Consider the following 27,925-nt stretch of genomic DNA (forward strand, 5'->3'; position numbering starts at 1 on the left):
TCCCGGACCGGGGCACGAACCCGTGTCCCCTGCATCGGCAGGCAGACTCTCAACCACTGTGTCACCAGGGAAGCCCCTTCCATGAATTTAGAATCAGTCCAAGGATTGAATTGGGCCCAGGATGTATAAAGTCAGATTAAGCCTAGAGCTAGCCTGGGCTTTTGAAAGTAAACACCCAATTTCAAGAGAAAATCAAGCATTTCAAAGGTCCTAATATTGACATTTTCAGTAAGCCATATGGATGTCTCTGGTCTTCTTTGGCAGATTTTAACTCCATTTCAAGAGAAAAATCTCTGGAGTCAGGATGCTTAAATATATCCTGGAAAAAGAAAAGGAAGGTTAGAGATTGAGAGGCCACAGAATAATTTGAAAGAGTAACCAGACAGGTAGCAGCCCAGAAAATAAACAGAAGTTATTTTGATTGTCTAACTTGGTCAGCTGTTCCCTTAGCATGAAGATGATATAAAAGCATAGGTCAAAATATTTAAACTCTATGTATATACCATTTTTAATCACACAATTTGACTTCTTTTTGTTTTCTGCTTACTGTCAAAACCCTCTGTTAGTAATGAAAATTTGTAACTGGATCTCATGTTAGACCTCTCTTGGGAACTGTTCTTTTGATCTTTAAATCATAATTCTCAGATATATTTCAGATTTTGGTTATGAGGCTTGAAATGCTTTGTTGTCTCTCATTTAGGACATGCAATTGTGAAATGGACAGAAAAGGCAAAAAGAAAACAAATGGTCCTATTCAGATGGGTGACCTTTGGGATATCAAGTGGGCACCAAATCTTTACCAAGTTTCTATTGAAATTTACTGTCATGCCTCTGGGAAGCAAATGAGAATTGTTCTGGGTGACTCTATGACCTTTAGGTCAATTGGTTGTCACCTGGACTGTTGACTCAGTAGAAAATGAAATGAAAATCAGTTTCATAATAGTAGTATTAGATTAGGAGTAGTAGATTGATGGTGTTTTTCCTAATTTTTAGTCATTTGTCATTTATTCGTAACTGTTTGTGGTCACAGTATCACCTCTACTCTTATTTACTTAATTTTTTGCTTGAAATCATATCACTTCTTTGTTTAAATAAATTCACTGTAAAAGAACATTTTCTTACTACCATCAATAGAAACGGGTATTGTTTGCCATGAACAGGAATTAACAGTTAAAAAGAAGTACAAGGGAAAGAAAAATTATTAAGGCTGAATAATATCCCGTTCCAGGTATATACCACATTTTCTTTATTCATCTATCAGTGGACATTTAGGTTGTTGCCATATCTTGGCTATTGTAGATAATACTTCAGTAAACACAGGAGTGTAAATATCCCTTTGAGGTCCTTTGAATTTCCTTTGAGTATATACCCAAAAGTGGGATTGCTGGACCACACGGTAGTTTTGTTTTTAATTTTTTGAGGAACCTCCACACTGTTTTCCACAGCAGCTGCATCATTTTGCATTACCACTAACAGCGCACAAAGCTTCCGTATCTTATCCCTAGTGAATAGAACAGTACTTGACACAGAGTAAATTTTGCAAATAAATAAATGAATGAATGAGTAAATGAATAGTAAATAAACAATGAATTAAACATTTTGATGAACGAATGGATGCAAGGAAGATTCTTGAAGAGGGAATGTTGTTCTCCTGCAATCGTGCTTCAGTGGTTCCCTCCTTGATGCTGTTACACCTTCAAGAAATTTTTACATTTTATCTGTTAATCTCTACACAAAGAGCATAATTCATGTAAAGTTTAGGGTGTGTCCGTTCTCCTGCACTGTGGAAGAAAAATAAAATCTAGAAAACTGTAAATGTAATCTATAAAACCCAGGAGGGCGTTTTCCTTAAAAGTTTTGAACTTGGCAAGAAAGAACCTCTGGGTGATCTGAGGCATAAGGAAAAGACAATAAATGCATACTGAAGTTGAACTGAATCATTACACGCGAGTGGTCCCGAAAGCTCATCCTCTTTGAGACAGGGCTGAGGATCCCATAGAGTCACCTTTGATGGTCAGTTACACTGTTGTTGCCCCCGTTTAAGATACTGCTCATATTAAATGATAATCTGAGACCTTATCAGAATCTCTCTTTACTTCAAAAGTAATTATTTAGGGGCCAATTATTTCTTTGGGAAAGGAATATTAAAAAAAATACGTCCTGCCTCGTTTTTCTCATTTACAAAATGAAGTGATGGTGGAAATAAATGTCTCATAGAAGTTTTTGTGTGACTTATAAATATGTCTGAAAATGTTAATTCTCATAATTGTCACTGTAGCGTGTGTTTTGAGGAAGATTCTATCATGAATTCAAGCAGAGTGCAATTCTTTTGGAAGTAAGGTGTGCACGCGAGCATACGTGTGTGTGTGTGTGTGTGTGTGTGTGTGTGTGTGTGTGTGTACACGTGCTCACTGAGATGTAGTTCTGAGGTGGGGACAGAAACTGTTGCTTCAGAACCTGATGGTCCTTCCACACATAAAACATAACCCTACCCGCTCCTCTGCTCCTTAAACGTTCACCCTGAGACGGGTGTGGGGTTTCTTATTATCTAAACCAGTTTCCAAAATGGATGATTGTGTTTGGACTCATGCAGCTCTCCCTGCACTTCCTGACCCTTTCAGGTGACTTATTCCTTCCTCTTTGCCCTTGGTGGATGTTTAATGAAATGACATATTTCAAGGTCATTGCTGAGTTTGAGGCTAGGGTGGACTAATCTTATATAATATCTCAGTAGAGGGTTAGAATAAAACCTACCCCCATGAAAAGAAAGAGGTCCTCCGATAGGAGATGACTTACGGAGTTAAAGATTCTCTCTGCTGAACTTTTGCAGGGTTAGTCATTATTAGAGTTTTGGACGGTGAAGAGCGGAAGCTTTGGGGTCAGTTTGCCTCATTCGCAACTCGTTTGTGCCATCTTTTAGCTGTGGACTTGGGCAGATGAGTTTAACCTTTCTCATCCCCAGTTTCTTCATCTGGAAAATACTGATAATAATATCAGTCATAGGATTTTTATGAAGATCAAATAAGATGTTCTATATAAAAATATTAAGCAGAGTGTGTATAAATGTAGGGTGTAGGCTCAATAAATGTTGATTCTCAAATGATTGTTTTTCATTGATTCAGCTCACCAGTAAGTCACTGATAGGTGACTCATGTCTAGCTGGGAGCTGGAGAGCTAAATGGATTAATTACAACAACAGATAATAGAATACAGCTTCATGCAGCAGACATGGAAACAGAAAAGAGGGAACAATGAATTCACACTGAGGTCAGGGCAACTTTCCCAGAGGAAGTGAACCTTGAAGGAAAAGTGAAATTTCCCTGGAGAAAAGAGACAGGAGAGAGAGGCGTGCACCCTGGAGAAGCATCATACACGTGACTTTGTGGGTGAGTTTGGTCTTTTGTTCAAGTCCACCTACATTCATTGAATCCTCACTGTGTGACAGGCTCTGGGTTACATTCAGGGGGCAAAGTGGTGAGCAAAAAAGATACCGTTTCTGCCCTATGGAACTTTTATTCTAAGACAGGCACTAAACCATAACCCGTGTAGCCATCCAAGGTCTGTGAGGGCAAAGATGTCCTTGGATCGTAGAGCCTTGAGACGTTGATTTGATGGGGGCTGGGGGGTTGTCCAGTGGGGCTCTGCAGGTAAATGAGATTTAAACTAAGACCAGCAGGGCCAGTGGGAGTGAAGTAAGGAGACCATGGGGAAGGCTCTGTGCCGGGAGAATCGTGATGCCTCCTGGGAACTGAATAAAGGCCAGTGTGGCCGGGACATAGGATGCTCGGGAAGGTGTCAGAGAGGAGCCTGGTGAGAGCTATAAGGAGGACCGCAGGGGGCTTTCATAATCATTCTAAGGATTTGGGCTTTTGTTGCAAGTGCAAAAGGGAAGTCATTGAAATGTTCTGTTTTATGCCTAGAAACGCTGGAGTCAGAACTGCATTTTAAAAAACTCATCTGTGCCCCCTAACCCTCACTTTTCCAAGCGCCTCTGTTCATGTTAAGGCTCCTTTTTCCTTTTTCACCAAAATATCTTTGCTTCCGCCAAAGCTACTTCCTTCCCAAAGCTGACTAGGGTTTTCAAAAGAAAACATTAAAAAAAAAAAAAGAAAAAAGAAAAGATCATCTGGATGCTGTGTTTACAGTCAATGAATGGGGTTAGGATAGAAGTGGAGAGACCAGTAGGCAGTTATGGCAAGATGATAGTGGTTTATATTGTGGTATTAGCACAGAAATAAGCAAAAAATAAACAGTTGCATCTGGTAAACGCTGAGAGACTTGGTGCAGTTGGGGAATGAGATAGGTAGTGTTTAGCCACTAAAGAGTTTGCAGCTTTTGGGAAACAGTGTTATCTGTTTGGGTTACTACAACAAAAATACTATAAATTGGGTAGCTGATAAACAACAGACGGGTATTTCTCACAGTTCTGGAGGCTGGGAAGTCCAAGGTCAAGTCACAGGGAGATGCAGTGTCTGGTGAGAACTCACTTTCTGGTTTCTAGAAGGCGACTTCTTGCTGTGTCCTCACATGGTAGAAGGGACAAGGGAGCTCTCTGGGGCCTCTTTTCTAAGGGCACTAATCCCATTCACAAGGGCTCCACCCTCGTGACCTAATCACCCCAAAGGCTCCACCTCTTAATACCATCCCCTTAGAGGTAGGCTTTCAACATATGAATTTGGGAGGGCCACAAACATTTGGTCCATAGCAACTGTTGTGATATTTCATGCTACGAAATTTGCACTATCCTATAAAGAGAGCCGGTGGAGGTTAAGAAGCAGGGAAGTGAAATCATCAGGTTAGGATGTGCATGGAGAGTATTTGCTTCTCTCCTCACCTACTTCCTGAGCCAAGCATTTATTGAATTTAGAGTAATAGATGGGAGATGTGGCATGACATTACTGATGGCAAAGACTGATGGGAGACACATTCTTTTGTATAACACAGAAGAGATAGACTAAGTTAGTGTGAGAGGGTTATTTATCTTGTAAATACTCTGCCCCAAGCCACCTAAACCTTCTCTCCTGCAGGACTCAAGGATCACAGCCCTGGAGTGCAGCAGGGGATCTGGATGTAACTGAATGAGAGATGGCATTTTGGAAACACAATGAGCCAATACCCCTTGTGGGAGGGAAACGGTTCATAAAAGAGTTAGAGGGAGAGAGGGAGGTGAGGAGAATGGCTAGTGGGGAAAGCTTTCCCCTACTGTTAGGAAGAAGGTGATTACCATGCAGTATTTTCAGACCCTAAGACAGTGGCCCCATAACCATGGAGAAGCTAGGAGTAAGTCAGAGAGACTGGAGTAACACCTCACCTACCAGCTCTCTGTGTTGGAATATATGACTTCAACCCTGAGTAGAGGGGCATCTTTGAGAATCCTAAGACTCTATCTCTGATTATCAAAGGGTGAGATCATCTAGTTATGAACCAGACCACCATTGCCTTCTCTTCCTCGGGGTAAGTGTGTTTGAGATGCTTGCGTTGGGAGTACTCTGAAGAGACGGGGTATTTGAAAGTCTGTCCACACTGATGGAGATAAACATGATGACAATGGAGAAGGCAGAGTCTTTGACAGGGGCGGATAAAAATCTAAAAAAATAAAACAAGCGTCTACGTCTACGAAGCTCTGAGCCTGTGCCTGTTAATAGGCTTCAAAAGAAAAAAATCTAAAAAGGGGAGGTAGTTTGTTAACCTTCCTTGCTAGGCACTGAGGATGACACTGAAATAATTCATCGCTTTTGAAAACACACTCTTCTGTCAGGCTGTGTTCGCCTGGGACGCGCCTTCTGCCTTCTGTGCCTCCACTCAGTTTGATGGTGTTGACGGGAAGCTTTCTTTCCGGGGCATCCTCTTACTCACCATCGTTCGTTTTTCAGGTTACAGAGCTCAACAACGTGAAGAACGTAGCTCGGTTGCCAAAAAGCACCAAGAAGCATGCCATAGTGATTTATTTCAATGATGATACGTCCAAGACCTTTGCCTGTGAATCAGGTTTGTCGGAGGCAGGGAGGGCTTTGGCTTTTTGTTTTTCAGCGGGTGCTGGGCATACACGTTAATCTCTGGACATTTCCGCAGATCTTGAGGCTGATGAATGGTGCAAAGTTCTCCAGATGGAGTGTGTAGGGACGCGAATCAATGACATCAGCCTTGGAGAGCCTGACTTACTGGCTACGGGGGTTGAGAGAGAACAGAGTGGTATGTAAAGAGAATTCTCTCCTTTGCTCTTTTCTAAAACTGTTTTTGTCCCCATGTAAGGAAACATGAGACATCTTCATGATGTAAAATGTTTGAAGGTATAAAAATGTATAAAGAAAGAAGTAAAAATAACCTTTTATTTCACCTAAAACCTGAGCAGACATTTCAGTGCGTTTCTTCTCTTAACATGTTTTCAACGTATAATGGGAATGTATCTACATTAATAATATCAGATAGAAGTTATGGGGAACCTGCTGTGTGTGTGTCAGTTTTGTGTGGAAGATGCATTAGACCGTTTAATTTTCCTGGCAGCCCTATGATATAAGTACTATTACTTCTCCATTTTACAGATGAGGAAATTGAAGCTTAAAAGAGCTAAAGGTCTTGCTCCGATTCCAATAACTACTGTTTGATTCCAGACTATACTCTTGAGCCTATATTTATAGTGTACAGATTTTACAACGCCATGGGTTCTTGTCTTGCTTTTTTTCACTTAAAATTTTTATTGAACACTTTCCAGTGTTTTTAATAGAATCCAGACTTCATGAATGTTTCATCAAGTTTAAACCCACCTAAACCTGTGGTATATTTTTTTAGCTCTAACAGTTGAGCCAGCTCTTTACGCTCAGCACTCAACCTGGGAATACGTCATCATAAATAATAATGACTGAAACATTCATGAACACTTCAACAGAATCAATGTTGGTTTGCAGTCTGAGCTTGGAGGCGAGGAATCATTTCTTTGGCTCCAAATAACTGGGCCTTGTGATGGGATAGATGGGATCCCATAGTTCTCCTCTTAGCCTATTGACTTGATCTATGAGGATATATCACAACCGAAGAGGCTGTGGGTCACCTGGCTCGACTACGAACACGGCAGAGGTGGAATTGTACTGACCCTTTCCGTGGAATCACACTCCAGTTGTTAGTAAAAAATGCCCTTTCTCCAGTTGGAACTATGTCTTCATGACACAGTTACAGTCGGCGACTATCTTGGAAGCCTCGTATCTGCCAGAATCCATCTCCAGGGAAGTGTTATTGACAAAGTCTTAGGAGTGCTAGCTAATTCAGAGGAGCCTCTTCGCAGACTGGGAAATTGAGCGGCAGAGAGCTTAATCAAGTCCTTTACCAGGGTCATACGACCAAGCCCCAAGCTGCTCGCCCCATAGTTCACTAACTCAGCATGCTCTTGGGTTGCACGGTACCTGTAGTGCCTCACCGACAAATGCACATGAAGCCAAACATAAAGAGGAAAGCATGACAGGTTTTGATTATTTTTTAGAGGGCTCAGATCAGCACTTATTTTTCACGTTTTATATTTACAAAGCTATATTCAGATAGTGCTCCAAACTGAATTCAAGAATTGCCTGTGCCTAGGAGTTACCTTTCTGGTACCAATTTTCTGTGCTGCAGTTTCCTCTTCTGTCAAATAGGAATAAGAACACCTCTGGTATATAACTACTAGGGATTATAATTAAACTCAGCTCTGTCTTTTAAGGCACTTTACAAGATTAATTGTATGACTTCAAGTAATTGTAACGAAAGTAGTCACTCTTACCACTTTTGCTGTTTTTCTTGGATGAGGTAGTTTATATGGAAGAACTTCCAAGCAAAGAAATTGGTAATGGTCTCTCTTAACTTTTTTGCTTGATGATGACAGTCTTTCTTACTTGTTTCAGACCTCTCCAGGGAGAAATGTGCTCCACTAGAATATACTTTTAAAATAATAGTTATTAGAAAGCAGTAAATATTTGGTTACTGGGAGTTTGAAGTAACTTAGAAAACTTGAAGAATAGATGCTTGAATACATTTATGAAGACAATCTTGACACTATTTACTAAACTGAAGTCTATGGAAATTCTAATGACTTCCTTATTATAAAACAATTAATTTAGAATACCAGTGATATTATTAGTGCCACACTATTTTCTCAGATGTAGGCAATCTACCATAACAATGGATAGATAAAAGTGTGTTTGCTGTAGTAATAGTATTTTTGTTCATATTTCACTTAAAATTTTGACTCTATAGCTTCCTAAATTAATGAATTTTCTAGAAATGTAATAAAAATACCATGACGGTATCTGAGGGGATGAAAATTCAGTTGCAATAATAAGCCAAGTAGTTTATTCAGAGTAATCTTGGTTAAATGGTAACAGTCATCCAAATAAGCAAATGAATATTTCTTTCCGGTATTTGGCTAAAGAGAGCTCTTTGTTAAAACTAGTTCAAATAGATCCGCTGGAGTTTTTCCAAACTGTTGGTCAGTTAAGTGCATAGTGTTAGTTAGTATTAGTTTATTTAAATAATTTGGGGTAGAGTTGTGTTCCTTTAGTTATGAAAATTATAAATTGATCAATATAATTTTAATATTATTAAACCATGCAATTATTTTGCACCTGCATCTTTTGTGAACACAAAAGTGTGGGTGTAATTAACATGTACTTGGCAAGAAAAAAATTGTTTTTAATGGTTTCATTGCTTTAGTCTTTTACTGGCATACAAATTTTTATTATGCAAATTTAAAAATTCTAAAAAGATCTTTGCTCATGTAAATAGTGTTGCATGCATGTTGACAACCAGACTGTATCATTAGTATGTTATTTAATATGGTCTTCATTTAAAAAAATCATTTACTGGAACTGTTAATTTATGAGAAAGGTTTATCTTCCTGAATATTCAACCAAAACCTAGAATAAGAGCTTGAATTACTTTGAAATGCCTCTTTGTTCCTACAATGTCTTTGATGTTTTATTCCTGGGGATTTTAGACTAACCTTTTGTTTTTCTCCCAGAGAGATTCAATGTGTATTTGATGCCATCTCCTAACTTAGATGTACATGGCGAATGTGCCTTGCAGATTACATATGAGCACATCTGTCTTTGGGACGTCCAGAATCCCAGAGTCAAACTCATCTCTTGGCCGCTAAGCGCCCTGCGGCGGTATGGACGAGATGCTGCTTGGTTCACTTTTGAGGCAGGGAGGTGAGTTTCATGACTGTTTTTCTACATTTTTTTCCCCAGGTTCACGTCATATAATGCTCCACTCACATTCATTTGTTCACTCCATTATAAGCAAAGCCCAATTATTTAAAATTCACTTTTCAGAAATATGATCAATTTGATGCTCTTACAACTATCCTAGAAAGTGTTTAAATTCTTCTTTTCCACACAGCTCTTCTTTGGTCTATTTAAATTTTAAGTACCTGGAAATGGAAATGGTATAAATGCATTGGTGAATCTCCCAGAGACACAAAGGTTCTCAAGTCAGCAAATAAAACTTTAATCTTTAGTGCAGCGTCCTTCTTATGTCAGAACTACTTATTTATTATCCTTATAGCAAAATCTTGATAGAAAATTAAGAATTTGTTTGGGAAGGTGGGTATATTTCCCTGCTTTGGTCTCAGAAATAATAATAATTATTGGCCATGCCGTGTGGCCTGTGGGATCTTAGTTCCCTGACCAAGGATTGAACCCATGCCCTCGGCTGTGAAAGTGCGGAGTCCTAACCAATGGACCGCCAGAGAATTCCCTCAGAAATTATTTATGTATTAACTGTAACCGGTGAAATCTGGTTATGAAAGATATTTCATCATAGAAAATAGGCTTTTCTATTGACTGTACACCTCATATTTCATATTGACGTGCAGAAGAATTCTGCGTTGGTCAAGATGTTTGGGGCCAATTTGGGGCAGCATTTATTCCAACTTTCATATTTTTCAGCTTTTCTTTGATTCACTCTATTTATAGGAAATAATAATAGGAAATGGGTATGTATGGCTTTTTATTGTCACTTCCAAAGGCTAAAAATTAGTAAACCTTTGTAGTATCTCATGACTATTTGAAATTTTTTTTTTTTTTTTTTTTTTTGCGGTACGTGGGCCCCTCACTGCTGTGGCCTCTCCCGTTGCGGAGCACAGGCTCCGGACGCGCAGGCTCAGCGGCCATGGCTCACGGGGCCAGCCACTCCGCGGCATGTGGGATCTTCCCGGACCGGGGCACGAACCCGTGTCCCCTGCATCGGCAGGCGGACTCCCAACCACTGCGCCACCAGGGAAGCCCTACTTGAAACTGTTTAAAAATTTTCTCGATCTTCCAGGTTTTAATACTGCTCATAGCTTGCAAAAGTTTAACTTCTTCATATTGACATTTAGTAGAACGGCTAAGGATCTAAGAGATTATTTTAAAGACTTTGATATTTCCCCCGAGTGTGATCGCAAACCATATAGATTTTTAAGTAGGTGTTGTGTGTGTATAATCGTGTTCATATTTTGTAAATAATAGGATAGAGGTAGCAGATGTGGATGTGGGGAGGAATTGAAGGACCTCAAGTGAAAGAAATGGTGGAAGAAAAGTGAGGCTGTATCGGGGACATGAAGTTCAGAAATATTCGTCTTTGACCAAAAGCTGTAAAGTGCTGACTCAGGAAATGAAGGAGCTTTTTGGTTCATGACTTTGGTCTCTTTATGGTCTGACTTTTGGGTATTTTGTCCACGAACTCCAGTGGTTAGATGGTTGTAGTGCCTACAACCCGTACCACACAGTGTTGTGCCTCGGATATGGTAGGGACTTAGAATCTTTGTTGATTTTGAGCAGCATCTTGTTCAGTGGTCATGCTTTATGGGGCCGGTGCAAACCTGAGACTGAACGAACAATCGGAAGGACAAGTATCGGGAATGTATTCTTAGGACCCCGCTCATTTCCCAAACAGTGTGGTTCCTAGTATAAGGAGCACTGATTTGGGAGTCAGAGAGACCCTAGGTCCTGATCGCTATTCTTTATTAGCTGTTGGCCACTTACAAAGTGTTTAACTTCCCTTGTAAGTTTATCTAAGTAATAACTTCCTTCTGGGGTGGTCTTAGGTAAAAGCAGCAATGCATATAGATGACCCAGAAGGTGCTGGGCTTCTCTTAATAAAGTCTCTTTGAGGTTTTATCATAATAACTTTTGGAACAGGACTGGGTTTGCAGGATCCAGACAGCGTTAAATGCAAGGTAATCATACTATTTTATATTTTGCCTGAAACTCAAAGATGAATTTTTATAGTTACCATCAAGATGCTCAGGATATAAGATCATTCGTGTTCCCCCAAGTGTGAAGGTTTCACATCTGCCTCACTTTGTTAGTGAAGATAATTCTTTCCCTTGGCTATTTTTGGATGTGTTCAAAATAAGACAGTGTCATATTAACTAAGATAATTTTCTCCCTGTCTCACGTTGATAGATGAACAGGAGTTAAGTCTCTCTAGGCAGATAGTTTTCACATATCCAGCATGAGTCTGCAAAAACGTCACAACATTTCCCCTCTAGAATGCAGAGAATCTTCCTAAGACCTTGGGCAAAGTTCTGCTCTGTCTAGGCAAAGCCTCTGTTAGACTTGGAGCTAAGTATTATTCCTGCTGAATGGCCCATTTCACCGCACCAGGATTGACAATGGGGCACGCGTAATAAGCTGGGCTGGGAGGTGGAGGAAACGAAATGAAATTATCGTCAATCACATACTGGCTGTGGGACCTTGAGTGAATGACCTAACTCTCTGAGCTTCCATTGGCCGCCTGTAAAATGGGTATAATTTATGTCTCTCACAAGATGGCCATGAAGACTAAATAAAGGTACACATACAAACACCTGGCATAATGCCTGGCAGGTAGTAGGCAGTTGTGTCAACACAAACTGACACAAGCAGACAAGAAATTTGTTGGCCTTCAGAACCCAAAGTCCAGGGAGCAGAGGTGGCTTCAGGGTTGGGTTGATTCAAAGTCCAAATGAGGACCCTAGGTTTTCTATCATAGTCTTGTTTCTTCTAGCTGGCTTCACTCTGCTCCACGTGGGGCTTCCAGGAGCTTTGAGGTCTTCTCACACCGTCAGCCAATAGAAGAGAGATAGATTCTTGCCATACATTGACCATTCCATTCACTATGTGTCAGGAACTGCACTGAGGACTTTATGGAAGGCACACAGGGTACAGATAGAATGGGCGTGGTTCTCCCAAAGCAGGAAAAGGTTACTGACACCATCAGAAGGGATGGGAGGTTTAAAAACAAACTAGCAAAATGTGTCCAATACAGTATTTAATAATTTCTCAAAGCAAATAAGGTGAAGCAGCTATTTGACTGTAATTAATAATATCACTCATAACGGTGCTGCGATGCAGAAGAGTGGTTCTCAACCAGGGGTGATTTTGCACCTAAGGGACGTTTGGCAAAGTCTGGAGACGTTTTTAGTTGTCACAATGTGTGATGCACAAACGAGCCCCACAACAAAGAATTATCAGGTCCAGTTATCCAGGTGAAAAACTCTGCTCTAACAAGCGTATCGACCATTGAAAATAAACGCTGATACTTATTGAGCCCTTACTGTACAAGAGTTGCTGTACTAAAGCATTTTACATGCACTGTCTCATTTAAGCCATTTGCTCGTCATATAAACCAGGGGATGTTATTATGCTCATCCTAAGGGGAAACTTGGGCGTCTGTGCGACTGATCCAAAGGCATGAGACCAGGAAGTAAATGGTGGATTCAGGAACACGCTCAGCTCTTCTTACTTCCAAACCCTATAGATTTCTAAGAAGGCTAAGTATCACCACTCTACTAGGTTAGCCTAGTTCTGAGTGAGCTCTCCGGAGCTAAGGAAGAGAAGGCATACTGCATAACCAGCACTCATGTATAAATGATCTCAGTTTACTTTAATTCTGGAGCCTCCTATTTGTTCTTTTAGTTCGGAGTGCAGTCAGAATTGTTCATCTCTCCTGGGCGGCAGTATCATGATCAAAGGTCATTAGAGTCTTCTAGATGCTGTTTCTCCCTCTCTTCCCCAATATAGGCAATTCTGACCGTACCTCTGTTTGTTTCTTTCCACTTGGAATGCCTTGAGGCTTCAGTGAAGCTCATCAGATTGGCAGGGTCTCTGATTTTTTTCATGGGAAGGTCCAGTTGACATGAAGTTTTAACTGCGGCAACATCCCCCATGGAACTATTCTTGAAACGTTACTGTTTAAAGCATGGTGGCAGGTGTCCAGTAAGTTTCCCTGTGAATTTCACAGCTGGCTGCCCAGTTTGCTGCTTGCTTCAGTGTCAGGCTCTGTCCTACCTCCTGACCGATTTAAATGACTACCCTCGGTTTAGCACCTGCAGGGCTGAGGGCAGCTCAGGTGACATTTGGCAGAAAGTGGTGAATAATTACCACACATGGGTGTCTCTCTTTACCAGCCAGAGAATGTCTCTCTCGTGCTTTTGACATCGTTTTAAGAGAAACTTTCAGGTTTGCCAAGAATATGTGAAAATTGACATTGCATATACAAATTCTTTTCCTTAAATGGAGTGCACAAATTGGTGAAAAAGGCTTTTTTTGGTTGTAAAGACATCTGAACAGTCTTGGAAAAGAAATCATCTGTGTCTTGTGTATATCACTCTAAAAACAAGTCTAACTGGTGAAATAACTTTTCATTGGAGAAGAAAACTGTAAATGAGTGTACCTGTAAAAGGCCCATTATTCTCATATAAACCTTTGGATATTCTCTATTTGTCTTCTTGATTCTAAGCTACTTAGTAATCCCTCACTTCTAAATATTTTGTAGAGCATATATTCATTCTTACTAAAAGATCGAAAGCAAATTAACAAATAAAATGTACTTGGCGCTTCCTACCATGTTGAATAGAGAAATTTAAATACAAATGTGTTAGATCCCACACAGGCTAGCTCAGAGGAAGTGAAATTCTCTTCTTTTGAAAGAAAACAGAAACTACAGTTGTGCCATTTATATGGCCATTCATTCTTCATTAGCATCGATCTAAAAAATAATTTTAGATTTTTTATTTATAAATTTTCATTTATAATTGTATTATAAATATTGCTTGAGTGGAGGCGTGTGTGAAATCAGAAGGGAGAGTCCCCTTTCCACTCTACAGAGTAACCTCTTTAATCATCATCTTTAAAGATCTTTCATTATTGCCCGTCTGTTCTCTGCCAGACACTGTGCTAGGTGTGTGGGTGTGAACACAGACAAGACAAGGCCATCATAAGAAGCTTAGCTAGGTCCCCTCTTACCTTTGAGCTTCTGGGGTTGGTTCTAGCATATGAAATCCTTAAAGGAAAGGACGACTTTCTTGTGACCTTCGGAAAAAGAAATTAGACACTCACCAATGCCTCCTGTCTTGTGGCCATCTTTAAAAAAAAAATTAAGGTGTATTTTAATTTAATTTATTTATTTTTCCAGCTTTATTGAGGTATAAGTGATACAGAACATCCTTTAAGTTTAAGGTGTACAAGGTGATGGTTTGATACATGTATGTATTGCAAAATGATCACCACAGTAAGGTTAGTTAACACCTTCATCACCTCACGTAATTACCTTTTTTTGTGGTGAGAAACATTTAAGATCTATTCTCTTTGTAACTTTCAGGTATACAATACAGTATTTTTAATTATAGTCACCATTCTGTACATTAGACGCCCAGAACTTACTCATCTTACAGCTTGAAGTCTGTACCCTTAGACCAACATCTATCTCCCCTTTTCCTCCTCCTGCAACCCCTGGAAACCACCTTTCTACTCCCTGTTTCTGTGAGTTTGGCTTTTTTCAGATTCCACATGTCGGTGAGATCATACAGTGTTTGTCTTTCTTTGTCTGACTTACTTCACTTAGCATAATGCCCTCAGGTTCCATCCATGTTGTCACGAATGGCAGGATTGTCTTCTTTTTTTTTTTTTTTACGACTTAATAGTATTCCAGTGTCTGTGTATATACACACACACTACATTTTCTTTATCCATTCATCTACCAGTGGACTCTAAGGTTATTTCTATGTCTCGGCTATTGTAAGTAATGCTGCAGTGAACATGGGGTTGCAGATATCTCTTTTGAGATCGTGATTTCATTTCCTTTGGATATATACCCAGAAGTGGAATTGCTGGATCTTTTGGCAGTTCTGTTTTTAATCTTTTGAAGAACCTCCATACCATTTTTCATAGTGGCTGCACCAATTTACATTCTCACCAACAGTGCACAAGGATTTCCTTTTCTCTATGCCCTCACCATCCCTTGTTATCTCTTGTCTTGTTCACAGTAGCCATTCTAACAGGTATGAGGTGATATTTCATCGTGGTTTTGATTTCCCTGATGGTTAGTGATGTGGGGCATTTTTCGTATACCTGTTGGCTTTTTGCGTGGTGCGACCATCTTTTCGTAGGTGATGGCCCACTAGTGTATGTGACCACTTTATATATGACAGTACCTCAGAATTCTAGTAAAGGACTGGTAAAAAATGAATCATGCCTTCTTTCATCACATTTGCTGAGTGTACCCTGAGAGCCTGGTGTGTTTCCAAGCACTATGTATGTAGCAATAAATAAAACCTACATGTGTTCTGTTGTTATGAAACTTACTTTCTAGAGGAGAGGGGATACAGACTATAACAAACATTAAGAAAAAGTACAACAGATGTTAGAATGTGTAAGTCCCACAGTGAAAAATAAAGATGTTCGATAGAAAGTGTCAAAGGAGGGGTGCAGTTTTGTTTTTTTTTTTCGGTACGCGGGCCTCTCGCTGTTGTGGCCTCTCCCATTGCGGAGCACAGGCTCCGGACGTGCAGGCTTAGTGGCCATGGCTCACGGGCCCAGCCGCTCCGCGTCATGTGGGGTCCTCCCGGACCGGGGCACGAACCTGTGTCCCCTGCATCGGCAGGCGCACTCTCAACCACTGTGCCACCAGGGAAGCCCACCTTTCTTTTCTTGATTGTTCCTCTGACCTGTAACGGCTCACTCTACCATTATATTATCTTTGAACCCATTCGCATATGTAGATCTTGTCTAACCAAACAAATTGTAAACTCCTCAAAGACAAAGCCTGTGCCTTTACCTTTGTTTACATCCATTGCAGCCGCTATTATGATTTGCCTAATGTTAGTGTGACAAGTACCGCATTCTTTCAGTTATAATGTGTAATCGTAAAAGTGAAAAATCAATACTGATCTAATAACCCCTATGACAGGGATGGAGAGAAGAAAAGATTATCTTAAATATACACGTTGAGGGTAAGATACATTCTGCTTTTAGCAATGTTTAAATATCCTAAAGACACACACATACACATGTACACACGCACATGCACAAAATATATCTTGAAAGTGAGGAACTGTTGAGTCGATTGATTGGCTTTCTAACTTCATAAGTTTGCTTATTAATACTGTCCCCCGTGAGGTCATTTATTTTGGTCTTCATAATTTCAGTTCCATTAGTATTTTTCTAATAAACTATGTTGGTGTGGAATGTCATTGTCAAAGGGAAGGAGCAAAGATTAGAAAGTTGGGCGTTCGGTGCCAGTGCAAGCTGTTGCATCCAGGTGGTGACTTGGAGATAGTGAAGAGCATTGTTTCAGAGCCCTTGTGGGTCACGGCATGCGGGCCGCCCCTCCACCCGCCCTCTCTCCAACGTGTCGTCTCGTCTCTTAGCTTTGTCCCACCTCAAGGCATTCTGTGTGCAGTTGTTTCTGTCACACTGTTCTTCCTGCTTTCTCATCCAAACCACTTCCCTCCCCACGGTGGCTCAGTGACCCCTCAGTTTAAATAAAACTTGCTCAAGGAAGCCTGGGTCAAGTTCTCAGTCACTCCTTTCCTAGCCCTGTCTGCTGTTTCCTAATCTATTCTACAGTTATTTATTGGACACTAAATATAGGCCAAGTCCTGTGCTGGGCCCTGGTGGAAAAGCTGTGAATAAATTAGAAAACAATCTCTGTCCACGTGGAGCTTACATTCCAGTGAAATAATGGAAGTGCACATTATTTGAAGATGTGCTTTGTGCATTCTGAGTATCATATTTGATACTTTTAATAAATCTAGGTGACAGTTACTATCATTATATTTATTTTACAGATGGATATGCAGGCTTAGGGAAGTTAACTAACGTGTACCAGGCACAAAGCTGGTAAGGGGCAATCCCAGACAGGCGGTCTGGAGCCCAAGTCTGTACCTTTACCAAGCCTTTTATTCCATGCTGCCTTGATACATGCTTACTGTGTGCATGAATTTCCCAATACTTTCTGAGCTCTTATGGATTTTCTTACGGTTTTCTTATGGATTCTTAACTAATTGCATAACCCATGGTTTGGAATGACAGGCGTATCATTTAGGCAAAGTAGTTACTGAGAAATTCAACGCTATATGTGCATCTGTATGGTCACAGAGTCCTTATATCTGAACCTTATCTTCACAAAGGACATAGGAAAGGCCCAACTTAAACTCATTATTTTACTTCCTCTGGGTTTCCATCCACTGGTTCTGTTAGCATAAGGCCATCGGGAAAGAGGCTTGGGGCATTTGGGACGGCTTCGGATGCTAGAAGTGTCCAAGGTCAAAGTCAGTGGGTAAAGAGAAAGAAAGGAATCAGGACCATTAAAAGTCAAGACTTGAAGGGAATTCCCTAGCAGTTCGGTGGTTAGGACTCAGTGCTTTCACTGCCGTGGGCCTGGGTTAAATCCCTGGTTGGGGAACTAAGATCCTGCAAGCTGCATGGTGTGGCCAAAAAGAAAAACGTCAAGACTGTGTATTTGCAAGTCTGTGATAGATGAACCCATTAGAACGTCTTTGCTCTGTGTTGTGTTTTCTCCAGAGATGTGAAACAGATGTAGCCGTATTAGGTTATGTAAGACCATTACCCCTTTGATGTGCTTTTTTTTTGACTTCCTTTCCTTTCCTTTCCTTTTTTCTTTTTTTCCCTATTTTCTTCTTACTTGCCTTGGGAAGTTGGCCCATTATATTATTTTGCCAAAGGCCTCTAATAACATTTTAAATGGCTTGTAAAGCTGCTTATGAAACAGCACCAGGGACTTCCCTGCTGGCGTGATGGTTAAGAATCCACCTGCCAATGCAGGGGACAAGGGTTCGAGCCCTGCTCCGGGAGGATCCAACGTGCCACAGAACAACTAAGCCCGTGCGCCACAACTACTGAGCCCGCGCACCTAGAGCCTGTGTTCCGCAACAAGAGAAGCCACCGCAATGAGAAGCCCACGCACCGCAACGAAGAGTAGCCCCCGCTAGACACAACTAGAGAAAACCCGCACGCAGCAACGAAGACCCAACGTAGCCAAAAATAAATAACTAAATAAATTTATAGAAACAGCACCAAACAAGTCTGCTGGGTTGAGGGGCATGAATGAAATAAAAGAACTCGTGGGTAGAGGTTAGAAGAGACCGTATGGAAGAGCATCTGAGGTCAATTTTGTACATTCTCCACGCTTTCTGGGTCGCTGCTGTCCCACTGAAGGGCATATACCTTTGAACAGTATGGATGAAAGTCCCAACAATTAGGCAAACCAAAGGCCTAATTCCTGTTCTGTTTAGAGCTCTTTAGTGCATGTTTGTGCCTTTAACGCAAACTGGCGGCCTCTTGGCCAGATCTGGTCCTTAGAGGCATTTTGGCTCCCACAGCTTAAACAAAAAAAACCAAAGGAAAAAGTTGCCAACATTAAAAATTCAGGTTATTTCATATAAAAATCAAGATTTCTGATTTCTCTTAGACACTCAGAAGTGTGGCTACATTGGGCTCGTATTTCCGCATTTAAATGTGACCAGGGCTGACTGGTGGCTGGTGTCCATTAGCTACGCTCCCTCTGTGTGGCTGTGTGTTGTAGTGGTCTGAGCATCTTTATCCATTCACGTTCTTTGTCTGAACCCTGATGGAATTTGAGGTTGTGACTCCTGGTTCTTTCTGTAAGTGGTAAGTGTGTATGTGTGAGTGTGTGTATGTGTAAGTGTGTGTATGTGTGTGAGTGTCTGTGTCTTTCAGATCCTTAGGTGGAGGCAGGGAAAGTCTGTACTTTCAAGAAGAAAACTTGATACTCTGTTTTGATTTAGTTTGTTTCTCATCACAGTAATTATTTAGAGAGTCAAATGTCATTAAAGGATGGTTGTGGCTTTGTTATGTTAACCAAAAGCAGACATTGGTAAAAGAGTGATTTTCAAAGAGTAGGTTTCACCAGTTAGTGAGTCATAATGTAAATTAAGCACTTCACCACTGGTATTAAAAAATATAATAGAGGGGCTTCCCTGGTGGCGCAGTGGTTAAGAGCCCGCCTGCCGATGCAGGGAACACGGATTTGTGCCCCGGTCCGGGAAGATCCCACATGCCGCGGAGCGGCTGGGCCCGTGAGCCATGGCCGCTGAGCCTGCGCGTCCGGAGCCTGTGCTTCGCAACAGCAGAGGCCACAGCAGTGAGAGGCCTGCGTACCGCAAAAAAAAAAAAAAAAAGAAAAAAAAAAATATATATAATAGAAAATATTAACATATTATAAATTGATGTTCGATAAATAGCTAAATAATAACTAGGTGGTAGATAAATCGATCAACAGATATGTACTAGGTCACAATCTAAGCTATACTTATTACTGCGGGTTGCCGTTACAAAAACCTTAAAAGCCACTAGATTGTCAAGTTTTAGAAACACAGCTGCAGGGTTTGCTATGAATCAATTTTCCTACAAATGTTTCCCAGTAACAGGTACTTTCATCCTTTCTGGAACCAAGGTTGGCATCTAAGTAAGTAAAAATGACCTCTGCCCTAGAGGAAACAGAAGACCACCTCTTCCTCTTTAATAATTGATTGAGGTTACCCTCCTCTTAACAAATTATATTTCAATATTTGATGGGGAAAAAAAGCGGTGTGAAAAAATTAAAACCTTGCGGAATTAGGTGCCAAGTACCAGAGTCAAATTTGTATGGTGGATCAAATAAAGAGGGGATAGCAGTGAGGACTGAAGTATTTTAGGAAGTCTTCAGGAAGGGAATGGGACTTGAGTAAATATGCTTTGAATTTTAGTTTTTAGTTCTTCCTTGGATTAGGATGACTCAATAATTAAAATCACATGATCAACCTCATAAGCTAGTTCTTTATATTAGCTGGTTCGAAGAGCCTTCTAGTTTTTCTCTTTCTTCTTACATGGTCCATATTAGTGAAATTCAAGTGAGGCAGGTTTTGACCAATTAACGTATGCTATGCTATATGTGCTGAAAATTGCCATATGGCCGTGGTATTGAGCCAACTGTGGGAAAGAAGGATAAGTCTTCCTTTCTTATTGCACTAACTGCATAGACTGGAATAGATAAAATATTTAACAGGTTTGAAAATTTGCTTGGTTTCCATGCTGTGTTAAAAAGTTCTTTAGATGTGAGCAAAACTCAGGCATTAAGGCCAGTATTCAGTTTTTCAGCAAGAGATTCTGAGGTGGAAGGAGTGGAATTGTATTTTAGAATAATGAAGTAATTATTAATAATTATAAATAATGTAATAATTAAATATTGTTCTTTAAAACAAAAACAACCTCTTAGTTTATCTTTGATATACGTATGTATCAAAATCAGAACTTTAAAAATTATCCTTGATAATAGGATTTTGTCCAAGTCTTTAAAAATATTTGGAGTAATTAAATATATTTATTAATTATATATAACACACTATACATATATATATACATATATGTATGTGTGTGTGTGCGTGTATATATAGAAGTTAAAACACATTTATTTGGTTCTTGCCTAATTATGTGTACCTATCTTCCATTATTAATATAATTCATTTTTTAACAGTCTGAGGTCGAAATGATCCTCTTCTTAATCCTTAACGTTAATGTTGAAACCCATCTAGCTTTCCTTGAGTAACTTCTCTTATGTTCCACACATTAATTCAGCAAAGTTATGTTCATTTAAAAAAAAAACCTCTTAGCTGTGTTTGGTTCATCTCATGGAGTGAACACCTAGAGTAAAATTTGATCTGTGATTTGGGAAAGCATAGTTGCCTTTGGGAATGAAATCATTCTTCAAACCATTGTCTGTAAGGAAGGTTAGGACAGAATCTGAGAGTCATAGAATCCTTCTTTTACCTCTGAGCTACGTGGCGCCGTTTCTGATGAGTTTCTGATTCACGGACTGTGATGGGAAGGCCGTAGCACAGGTGTCCTCTTTGAGAGTCATACAGGAAGTAGAGGGATTATACTAAGAATCCAGAAACAGCTTATTAACCTTCTACGACAAAACCTTCAGGACAAAAAACACTGGGCACCATTCTGGCTTAGAGTGATTGGTTCCCTGTCCTTATTAATACCAATTCATCGAACAGCACATGTGAGCAAGAATCCTAACCTCATACAAAATAAATGAGCCTCGTGTCAGACTATTCTAGGCTGTAGGTGCATTGAACTGGTAGGAGCTGGTTTTCAGAAGCTCTCTGTCTTTGTTTTCACAGGATGTGTGAGACTGGTGAAGGGCTGTTTATCTTTCAGACGCGAGATGGGGAGGCCATCTACCAGAAAGTCCACTCTGCTGCCTTGGCCATAGCCGAGCAGCACGAGCGCTTGCTACAGAGCGTGAAAAATTCAATGGTACGTGTGGAATTTCTTGCTTATGACCCAGTGTATGCCGCTGTAGAATTTAGCCTTGGAATCTTGGTGCTGAAGATACGGTCAGTATATTTGGGGGCAGAAGATTTACTCCTGCACTAAGCAGTGCAGTACTTGGATTAAATGCCATCCTTGGAAAGCTCCAAAAGGCCACCTGGTAACACAGTAACTCTACACCGTCTCATCATCTGCTTACCCACTTTTTGCCTCAGTTGTTACCTGTGTGTTTAATCAATGTGGGCTCCTACAACAAAATACCATAGACTGAGTGAGTCATAAAAAACAAATTTATTTATTTTTCACTGGGAGGTTGGGAAGTCCAAGATCAAGGTGCCGGCGGATTCTGGTGGGACCTGCTTCCTGGTTCATGGATGGCTGTCTTTTCACTGTGTCTCATATGGCAGAAAGGGTGAGAGATCTCTGTGGGGTCTCTTTTGTAAGAGCGCTAATGCCATTCATGATGGCTCTGCCCTCATGACCTAAGCATCTCCCATAGGCCCTGCCTTCTAATGCCATCACTTTGGGGGTTAAGATTTGAGCATATGAATTTGGGGGTGGGGGACACAATATTCAGTCCATCGCAGTGTGTGTGTATGTACATTAAAATCAATTTGGATATGTATGGACATCTATAGACACAGCTATGTGGGTTATCTATCTATAGATATATATAATGTTTTTAACTGTAGCAGAAGTTGTGATTTCAAATGTCAGCAGAGGTCAGAGAGAAAATGAAGGTGAGAGAAGAGGGCTGAGAGGAAACTGGGGTGAAATACCAAAAGCTCAAGACCAGACAACTGTCGACATGAGATCGTGGTTTCCGTGTAGGAGAGTTCTTGACTTTTTCCAGATAAGTCAAGAATTTGACTGTTTATAGTATCTTCCCATTTGTAACTGTTGGAAATTAATTCCAGCTGAAACCAACAACCAAAACCAGTAATGCTTTGTGGGACAAAGGAAACCTACCTGTAAGACTCCATCCTGCCCACAGCCATGCATTTGCCATCTCTAGTGGATAAACCTTCATAGTCATCAACGTATAAAAACACTGCAAACGCAAATACGCATGAGCGTACGTAAATGCTCTCCCAGAACCCCTACTCTTTTCACTGCTTAGTGCCAGGGACTGTGCATTGTACAGACAATTATGATTCATGAGTTTCTTCTTTAAGAACAGTAAATTTACAAAATCCGAAATGAATGTACAACAGTTAAATAATGCAAATCATGCAGTGTGGCTGCAAACACATGCATAGAGATTCACATCTGGAAAGAAATCTGCAAAACCAAAAGGAGCTGGGTTGGCATGGTAAGGTTACGGCCGTTTGAAAAGTTATGATTTAACCATGTGGGGTGGTTGGATTTAAAGATGGGGAAAGCATGTAGTATGATCTATCCCAAAGGATCCCCAGATTATTCTCGAACGACTTGTGCATGCAGCGCTCTGGGATTTTAGAGCAGGGATCAGCAAAACTTTTGTAAAGGGTGAGATAGTAATATTTTAGGCTTTGTGGTCAAAGATGGTTTCTGCTGCAACTGTTTAACTTTGCCATTGTAAAGCAAAAGCGAGCAAAGGAGAGAAGGAGGGAGGGAGGAGAATTCAAGTTGTTTTGAACTTACAGGGCAACGTCATTGCATTAAAGTTACGCGCTACACAAGATGCCTTTAAAGGTCTGAAGAAGTTTTTTTAAGGTTACCTTTTTGTAAAGCCATCGATTAGCACACATTGTTATCTACTTGAAAAGCAGGTTCTGCACGCACATGTTTTTCCATTTACGCCTCCTCATTACTTCCACTAAAAATTAATCAGGAGTATGAGTAATTCGTTCAGATCATCCTTTTGCAGATTTAACTGGAATATAATGTTGTTTGCTCTTAATTTGCTGTATGCTTAACAAGCTCTATAAAATGAATGATTTTAAAAGTAAACACATCCTGTTTTAGATGGAAATGAGTAAGCTTCAAAACGGGATCTGAATCTCAAGGAAGTTAAACCGGGGACTGTGAAATGCTTAAAAATCAACATCCTTCAATCCATCTCTGATTAGGGGAGAAAAGAGATACTGTGCTAAAATGAAACAAATGAAGGTGATACTAAAGCCCCTAAGTTAGAGTTTTGCGTTTTCTGGTCACTGGGAGTGGATCCACACGGATTGGCTGTTTTCTTGACTAGGAATTGCCTTTATTCCACTACTGGCTTGCTTCTCTGAGATGGTCAAGGTCACGAATGGAGAAAGACGGTGACGCTAACCTCATTATTCGGAAGCCCTACCCCACTGTTAGCTGCCACTAACTCCCAAGACAGAATGCTTCACTGTGGAACGCATGACAGTTTGAAGTTGCAGCCTTGAGTGAAGGGGTTTGAATCAGACATATGACCTTGAATCCCAGAAGTCAGAAAGAGGAGACTTGTGGGTCGGATAGTAATAATAACTTTTATTTTATTATCATCATTATTGCGGTAGGCTGAACAATAGCTCCCCCAAATCTTTCCCACCTTAATCCCTGGAACCTGTGAACATTACCTTATATGGCAGAAGGGACTTTGCAGATGTGATTAAGTTAAAGCTCTTGAGATGGGGAGATTGTCCTGGATTATCCAGGTGGGCCCGGTGTCATCACAAGGTCCTTGTAGGAGGGAAGCCAGAGGAGTGAGAGCCACATGGAAGGTGATGTGGCGATGGAAGCAGAGGGACAGACAGAGATTTTTGAAGGGTCTGTGCTAATGGTTTGAAGGTGGAAAGAGATGTGACCCAAAGGATATAGGTGGCCTCTAGAAACTGGAAAAAGCAAGAAAATGGATTCTCCCCTGGAACCTCCAAAAGGAACCAGCCCAGCTGACACCTTGACTTTAGCACAGTGAATCTGATTTCAGACCTCTGGCCTCCAGAGCCGTAAGGGGATAAATTTGTGTGGTTGTATGCCACCAGTGTTGTGGGAATTTGTTACGACAGCTATAGGTAACGACTACAATAATAATATCAAAAATAATAAAAATGTATCGTGTCTCTACTCTGTAGCAGACAATATTTTAAGGACTTTCTAACCCTCCCAATGACCCTTGGAGGGAGGGCCCAGCACCACCAGCTTGGAAGTAGTGGGGCTCCAATTTGGAGCAAGTGTGCTGGGATAACCCCACTTTACACTTTATCTCGGAATCAAGCCCCTAGACACGTTTTCTTTGCCCTGCATGAGATCAGGTCACTGCTCTTCTAAAAATTCCAAATTAACGGCTGACATTTAAAAGTTAAGAGGTTTCATATAAAACTCAGATTTCTGTAGTATCTTAAAAAGTGAAAAGGCCACACTGATCTCACACCCCCATGTGGCAACCATCGGATATGCCTGGTGGTGCCTTCCCTCTTTAGGTAGAATGGGGATCTTCAGTTCTCCGCAGTCCCTACCACTCTCCATTGTCACTCAGCAAGTGGTCCTTCTCTGGGCATTTGCTAGCCATGCTGTGGCCAATTGATGTCCTGCCTATGTTACATGTATAAGTTTTCTGTTGCTGTGTAACAAAGTGCCACAAACTGTGCACCCTAAAACAACACACGTATGTTATCTCATAGTTGCCATGGGTCAAGAATGTTGGCATGGCTTACATGGGCCCCCGGCTTCAGATTCTCACAAGGCTGAGGTACTCTAGTCTCATCTTAAGGTTAGACTGGGGAACGACCCACTCACAAGCTCACAGTGGTTGTTAGTGGAAGTCAGTTCCTTAGGGCTGCAGGATCAAGGGCCTCAGTTTCTTGTTGGCTAGTGGATGGAGGCCATCCTTAGCTCCCAGGGACCACCCTCAGCTTCTTGTCATGTGGGCTTCCCAACATAGCCACTTGCTTCATCAAAGCCAGCAAGACCACAATCCTATGTATCCTAACCATGGTCGTGACATCCCATCATCCCATCAGAGGCTATTGGTTGGAAGCAAGTCACAAGTCCTTCCCACAGTCACAAGAGAGAGGGGACCACACAAGGGTGTGCGCACCTAGAGGAGGAGATCAGGGGGCCACCTTGGTGTCTGCCCCCATACCATGCAAACTTCTGGAATAATGTTTATTTAGTGCTTTGATTTTACCTTTTAAGTATGTTTCCTGCTTTATGGCGTGTTGCTAATAATGCCATTTATTTATGAAGCATCTGCTAAATGCCAGGCTCTTTAGCAACAACAACCGTACCACTTATCAAGCCAGGCACTTTACTCGCTTTTTCTCTAATCACCACGATATCTCTGTGAAGTAGACTTATTCATTCGTTCTCATTTATTAGTTCATTCAAATATGTTTATTGTGGACATAATATGCTGTAGGATATAGCGGTAATTGACAGGTAAAGCCCGTGATCCCATGGGTCTTATAATTCAAGGGAGTATTATTCATGACCCTTGACCTGGAAGGACTCACTCTCCAGATCTTATAGATGAGAAAACAGATGCTCACAGTGGTTAAGTCACTTGCCCACAGCCATAGAGCTCATTACTGTTGGAGCCAGAAATGCAGGATCCTTTTATTTGGTTCTTAAACCTCTACCTCTGGCCATAATGCCTTACTCCCCAGAAGGGTTTTAAAGCCCTTCTGTTTCTTTTATATCCGCACTGAGAACTGTCTTAGCATTTTCAGATTACCCTGAATATCAGAGTACCTTTCAGAAATACATATCAACTCAGAGTATATGTTAAAAAATTACTGTTATAAGAAATCTCGTTTCTTTTGGTACTTTTGGGACCAGATAGCAATCCTGTTTCTCCATAATTCTTCCCCCACCTCCTCTCCTTTTAAATTCCGTGTATTATGATTCATTCTAAACGGGGTGTAGAAGAGGGTGGGCGGGCCTGGGGTATTAGGGAAGGACTAACTGTTGAATGAGATGGAGCCGCAGAAACTCGTTTGCTCACAAGCTGCGAACGGCCTTGCTGGAGCAGCTACAGGGAAACTCTGCCGGGACAGTTTGGGACTCCCCCGAGCAGCCAGCTATTTTTGCCACCTTGGAGATCAGTGTCTATAACAGAGTCTAATTTTGGAACAAGGAGTGGCAGTGTGGGGATGTTCCTCATTCCACGACCGGGCCTGTCATTTTTAGAATTTCCTTCAAGGCGGGAGTGACAAGGTGGAGAATGATGGCAATTTAGCAGCTCCCTTGGGGGCTGCAGGGCCGGGCTCCACTGGGGGTGACATTCAGGTCCCAGGGTGACGTCTCCCCCATCCTCTGCAGTCCTGACTGTGCTCCCACGTTTGAGAGTTTAATCTGAGCTCTTTCTGTGTCCCCTCTTTTCTGGTGTTGTTTAATTGATTTACTTCCAGACTTGGTTTTGCAAATAAATTTTGTTAATCAATTTGTAGAATTCAAGTGGAACTCTTCTACAGTTCTGCAAACCAAAGTAATTTATATTCATCCTAATTTTAAAAATGATAGTCTACACTTTTTTTTTTTTTAATATAGAGGGCATCAAAGAAAGCATAGAATCAATTTCACTACTACTCAGACTGAAAAAGACCCACACCTGCTGGGATTTTATGTGTAGAAACAGCCTTCTCACAACTGTGTCCCCACTCATACACCCACAAAAAAATCAGTTTTTACCTCTTCTGTTTATGAGCTCTAGTTAATTGCGTTAACTTACAGATTTTTCTTTTTTTAGTGTACTACTTAAAGCAGTTATCAACTTTTTTTCACTCCTGAATATCCACTCCCTTTTCATAGCTTGGTATATTAATTACAATTCAAAAATCTTTTACTGAACATCTGTCTACTGCTTGCAAAGTAGATCTTTGCAGAGATGTAAAAATTTTTTTTTGCATCTTAAGGAGCTTGAAATTTAGATAAGAAGTTATGATTTAAACCCTTCAAAACATGCAACAGTATAATCCTGATTCAGTTTGCTCTGGTGCCCGTTAGAGGGCAATTTGTCCCTGTTGATCAAAATTCAATTCACATGTCTCTTTACTCAGCAATAGTACATCTAGGAATTTACTCTAAAAATGTACTACCAGAAGCAAAGCTGATGTGGACACAAATGGAGGGAGTTATTCCTTTTTGCTTACATTCCGCTGTTTTACAGACATTTGCTAAGCCCTGCTGTCCGCAGGGTGCTGGGGAAGTGATTGAAGAAGATGAAGTTCCCATTCTTGGGGAGCTTGTGTGTAATAGCAGAGATATCACCCAAAGGGGATAATTAGATAAGTTATGGCACGTGATGTAACAGGAACTAAATGAGGCAGCTAATAGGGTCACATTTGGTACTATCGAACTTGTGTGAAGCACATGGATGAAGAAGAGGCAGGACAGTAGGCAGAGTCCGACACGCACTCACACTCACACTCACACGTGCTTTGTCAGCACAGAGAGTGAACTTC

At 40.9% G+C, this 27,925-nt stretch overlaps 1 protein-coding gene across 1 annotated transcript in view; it reads left to right on the top strand.

Moving 5' to 3' along the window:
- Nucleotides 1-27,925, top strand: part of DOK5 (docking protein 5) — a 135,068-nt gene that overhangs the window by 89,030 nt on the left and 18,113 nt on the right. Inside the window, exons 3-6 of the mRNA XM_065892278.1 lie at nucleotides 5,874-5,988; nucleotides 6,073-6,192; nucleotides 8,987-9,176; nucleotides 21,422-21,557. Of these exons, the coding sequence (XP_065748350.1) occupies nucleotides 5,874-5,988; nucleotides 6,073-6,192; nucleotides 8,987-9,176; nucleotides 21,422-21,557 (561 nt within the window). The remainder of the gene's footprint in view (nucleotides 1-5,873; nucleotides 5,989-6,072; nucleotides 6,193-8,986; nucleotides 9,177-21,421; nucleotides 21,558-27,925) is intronic.

This window comes from Phocoena phocoena, chromosome 15, assembly GCF_963924675.1.
Source record: "Phocoena phocoena chromosome 15, mPhoPho1.1, whole genome shotgun sequence".
In the NCBI taxonomy this organism is placed as follows: domain Eukaryota; kingdom Metazoa; phylum Chordata; class Mammalia; order Artiodactyla; family Phocoenidae; genus Phocoena; species Phocoena phocoena.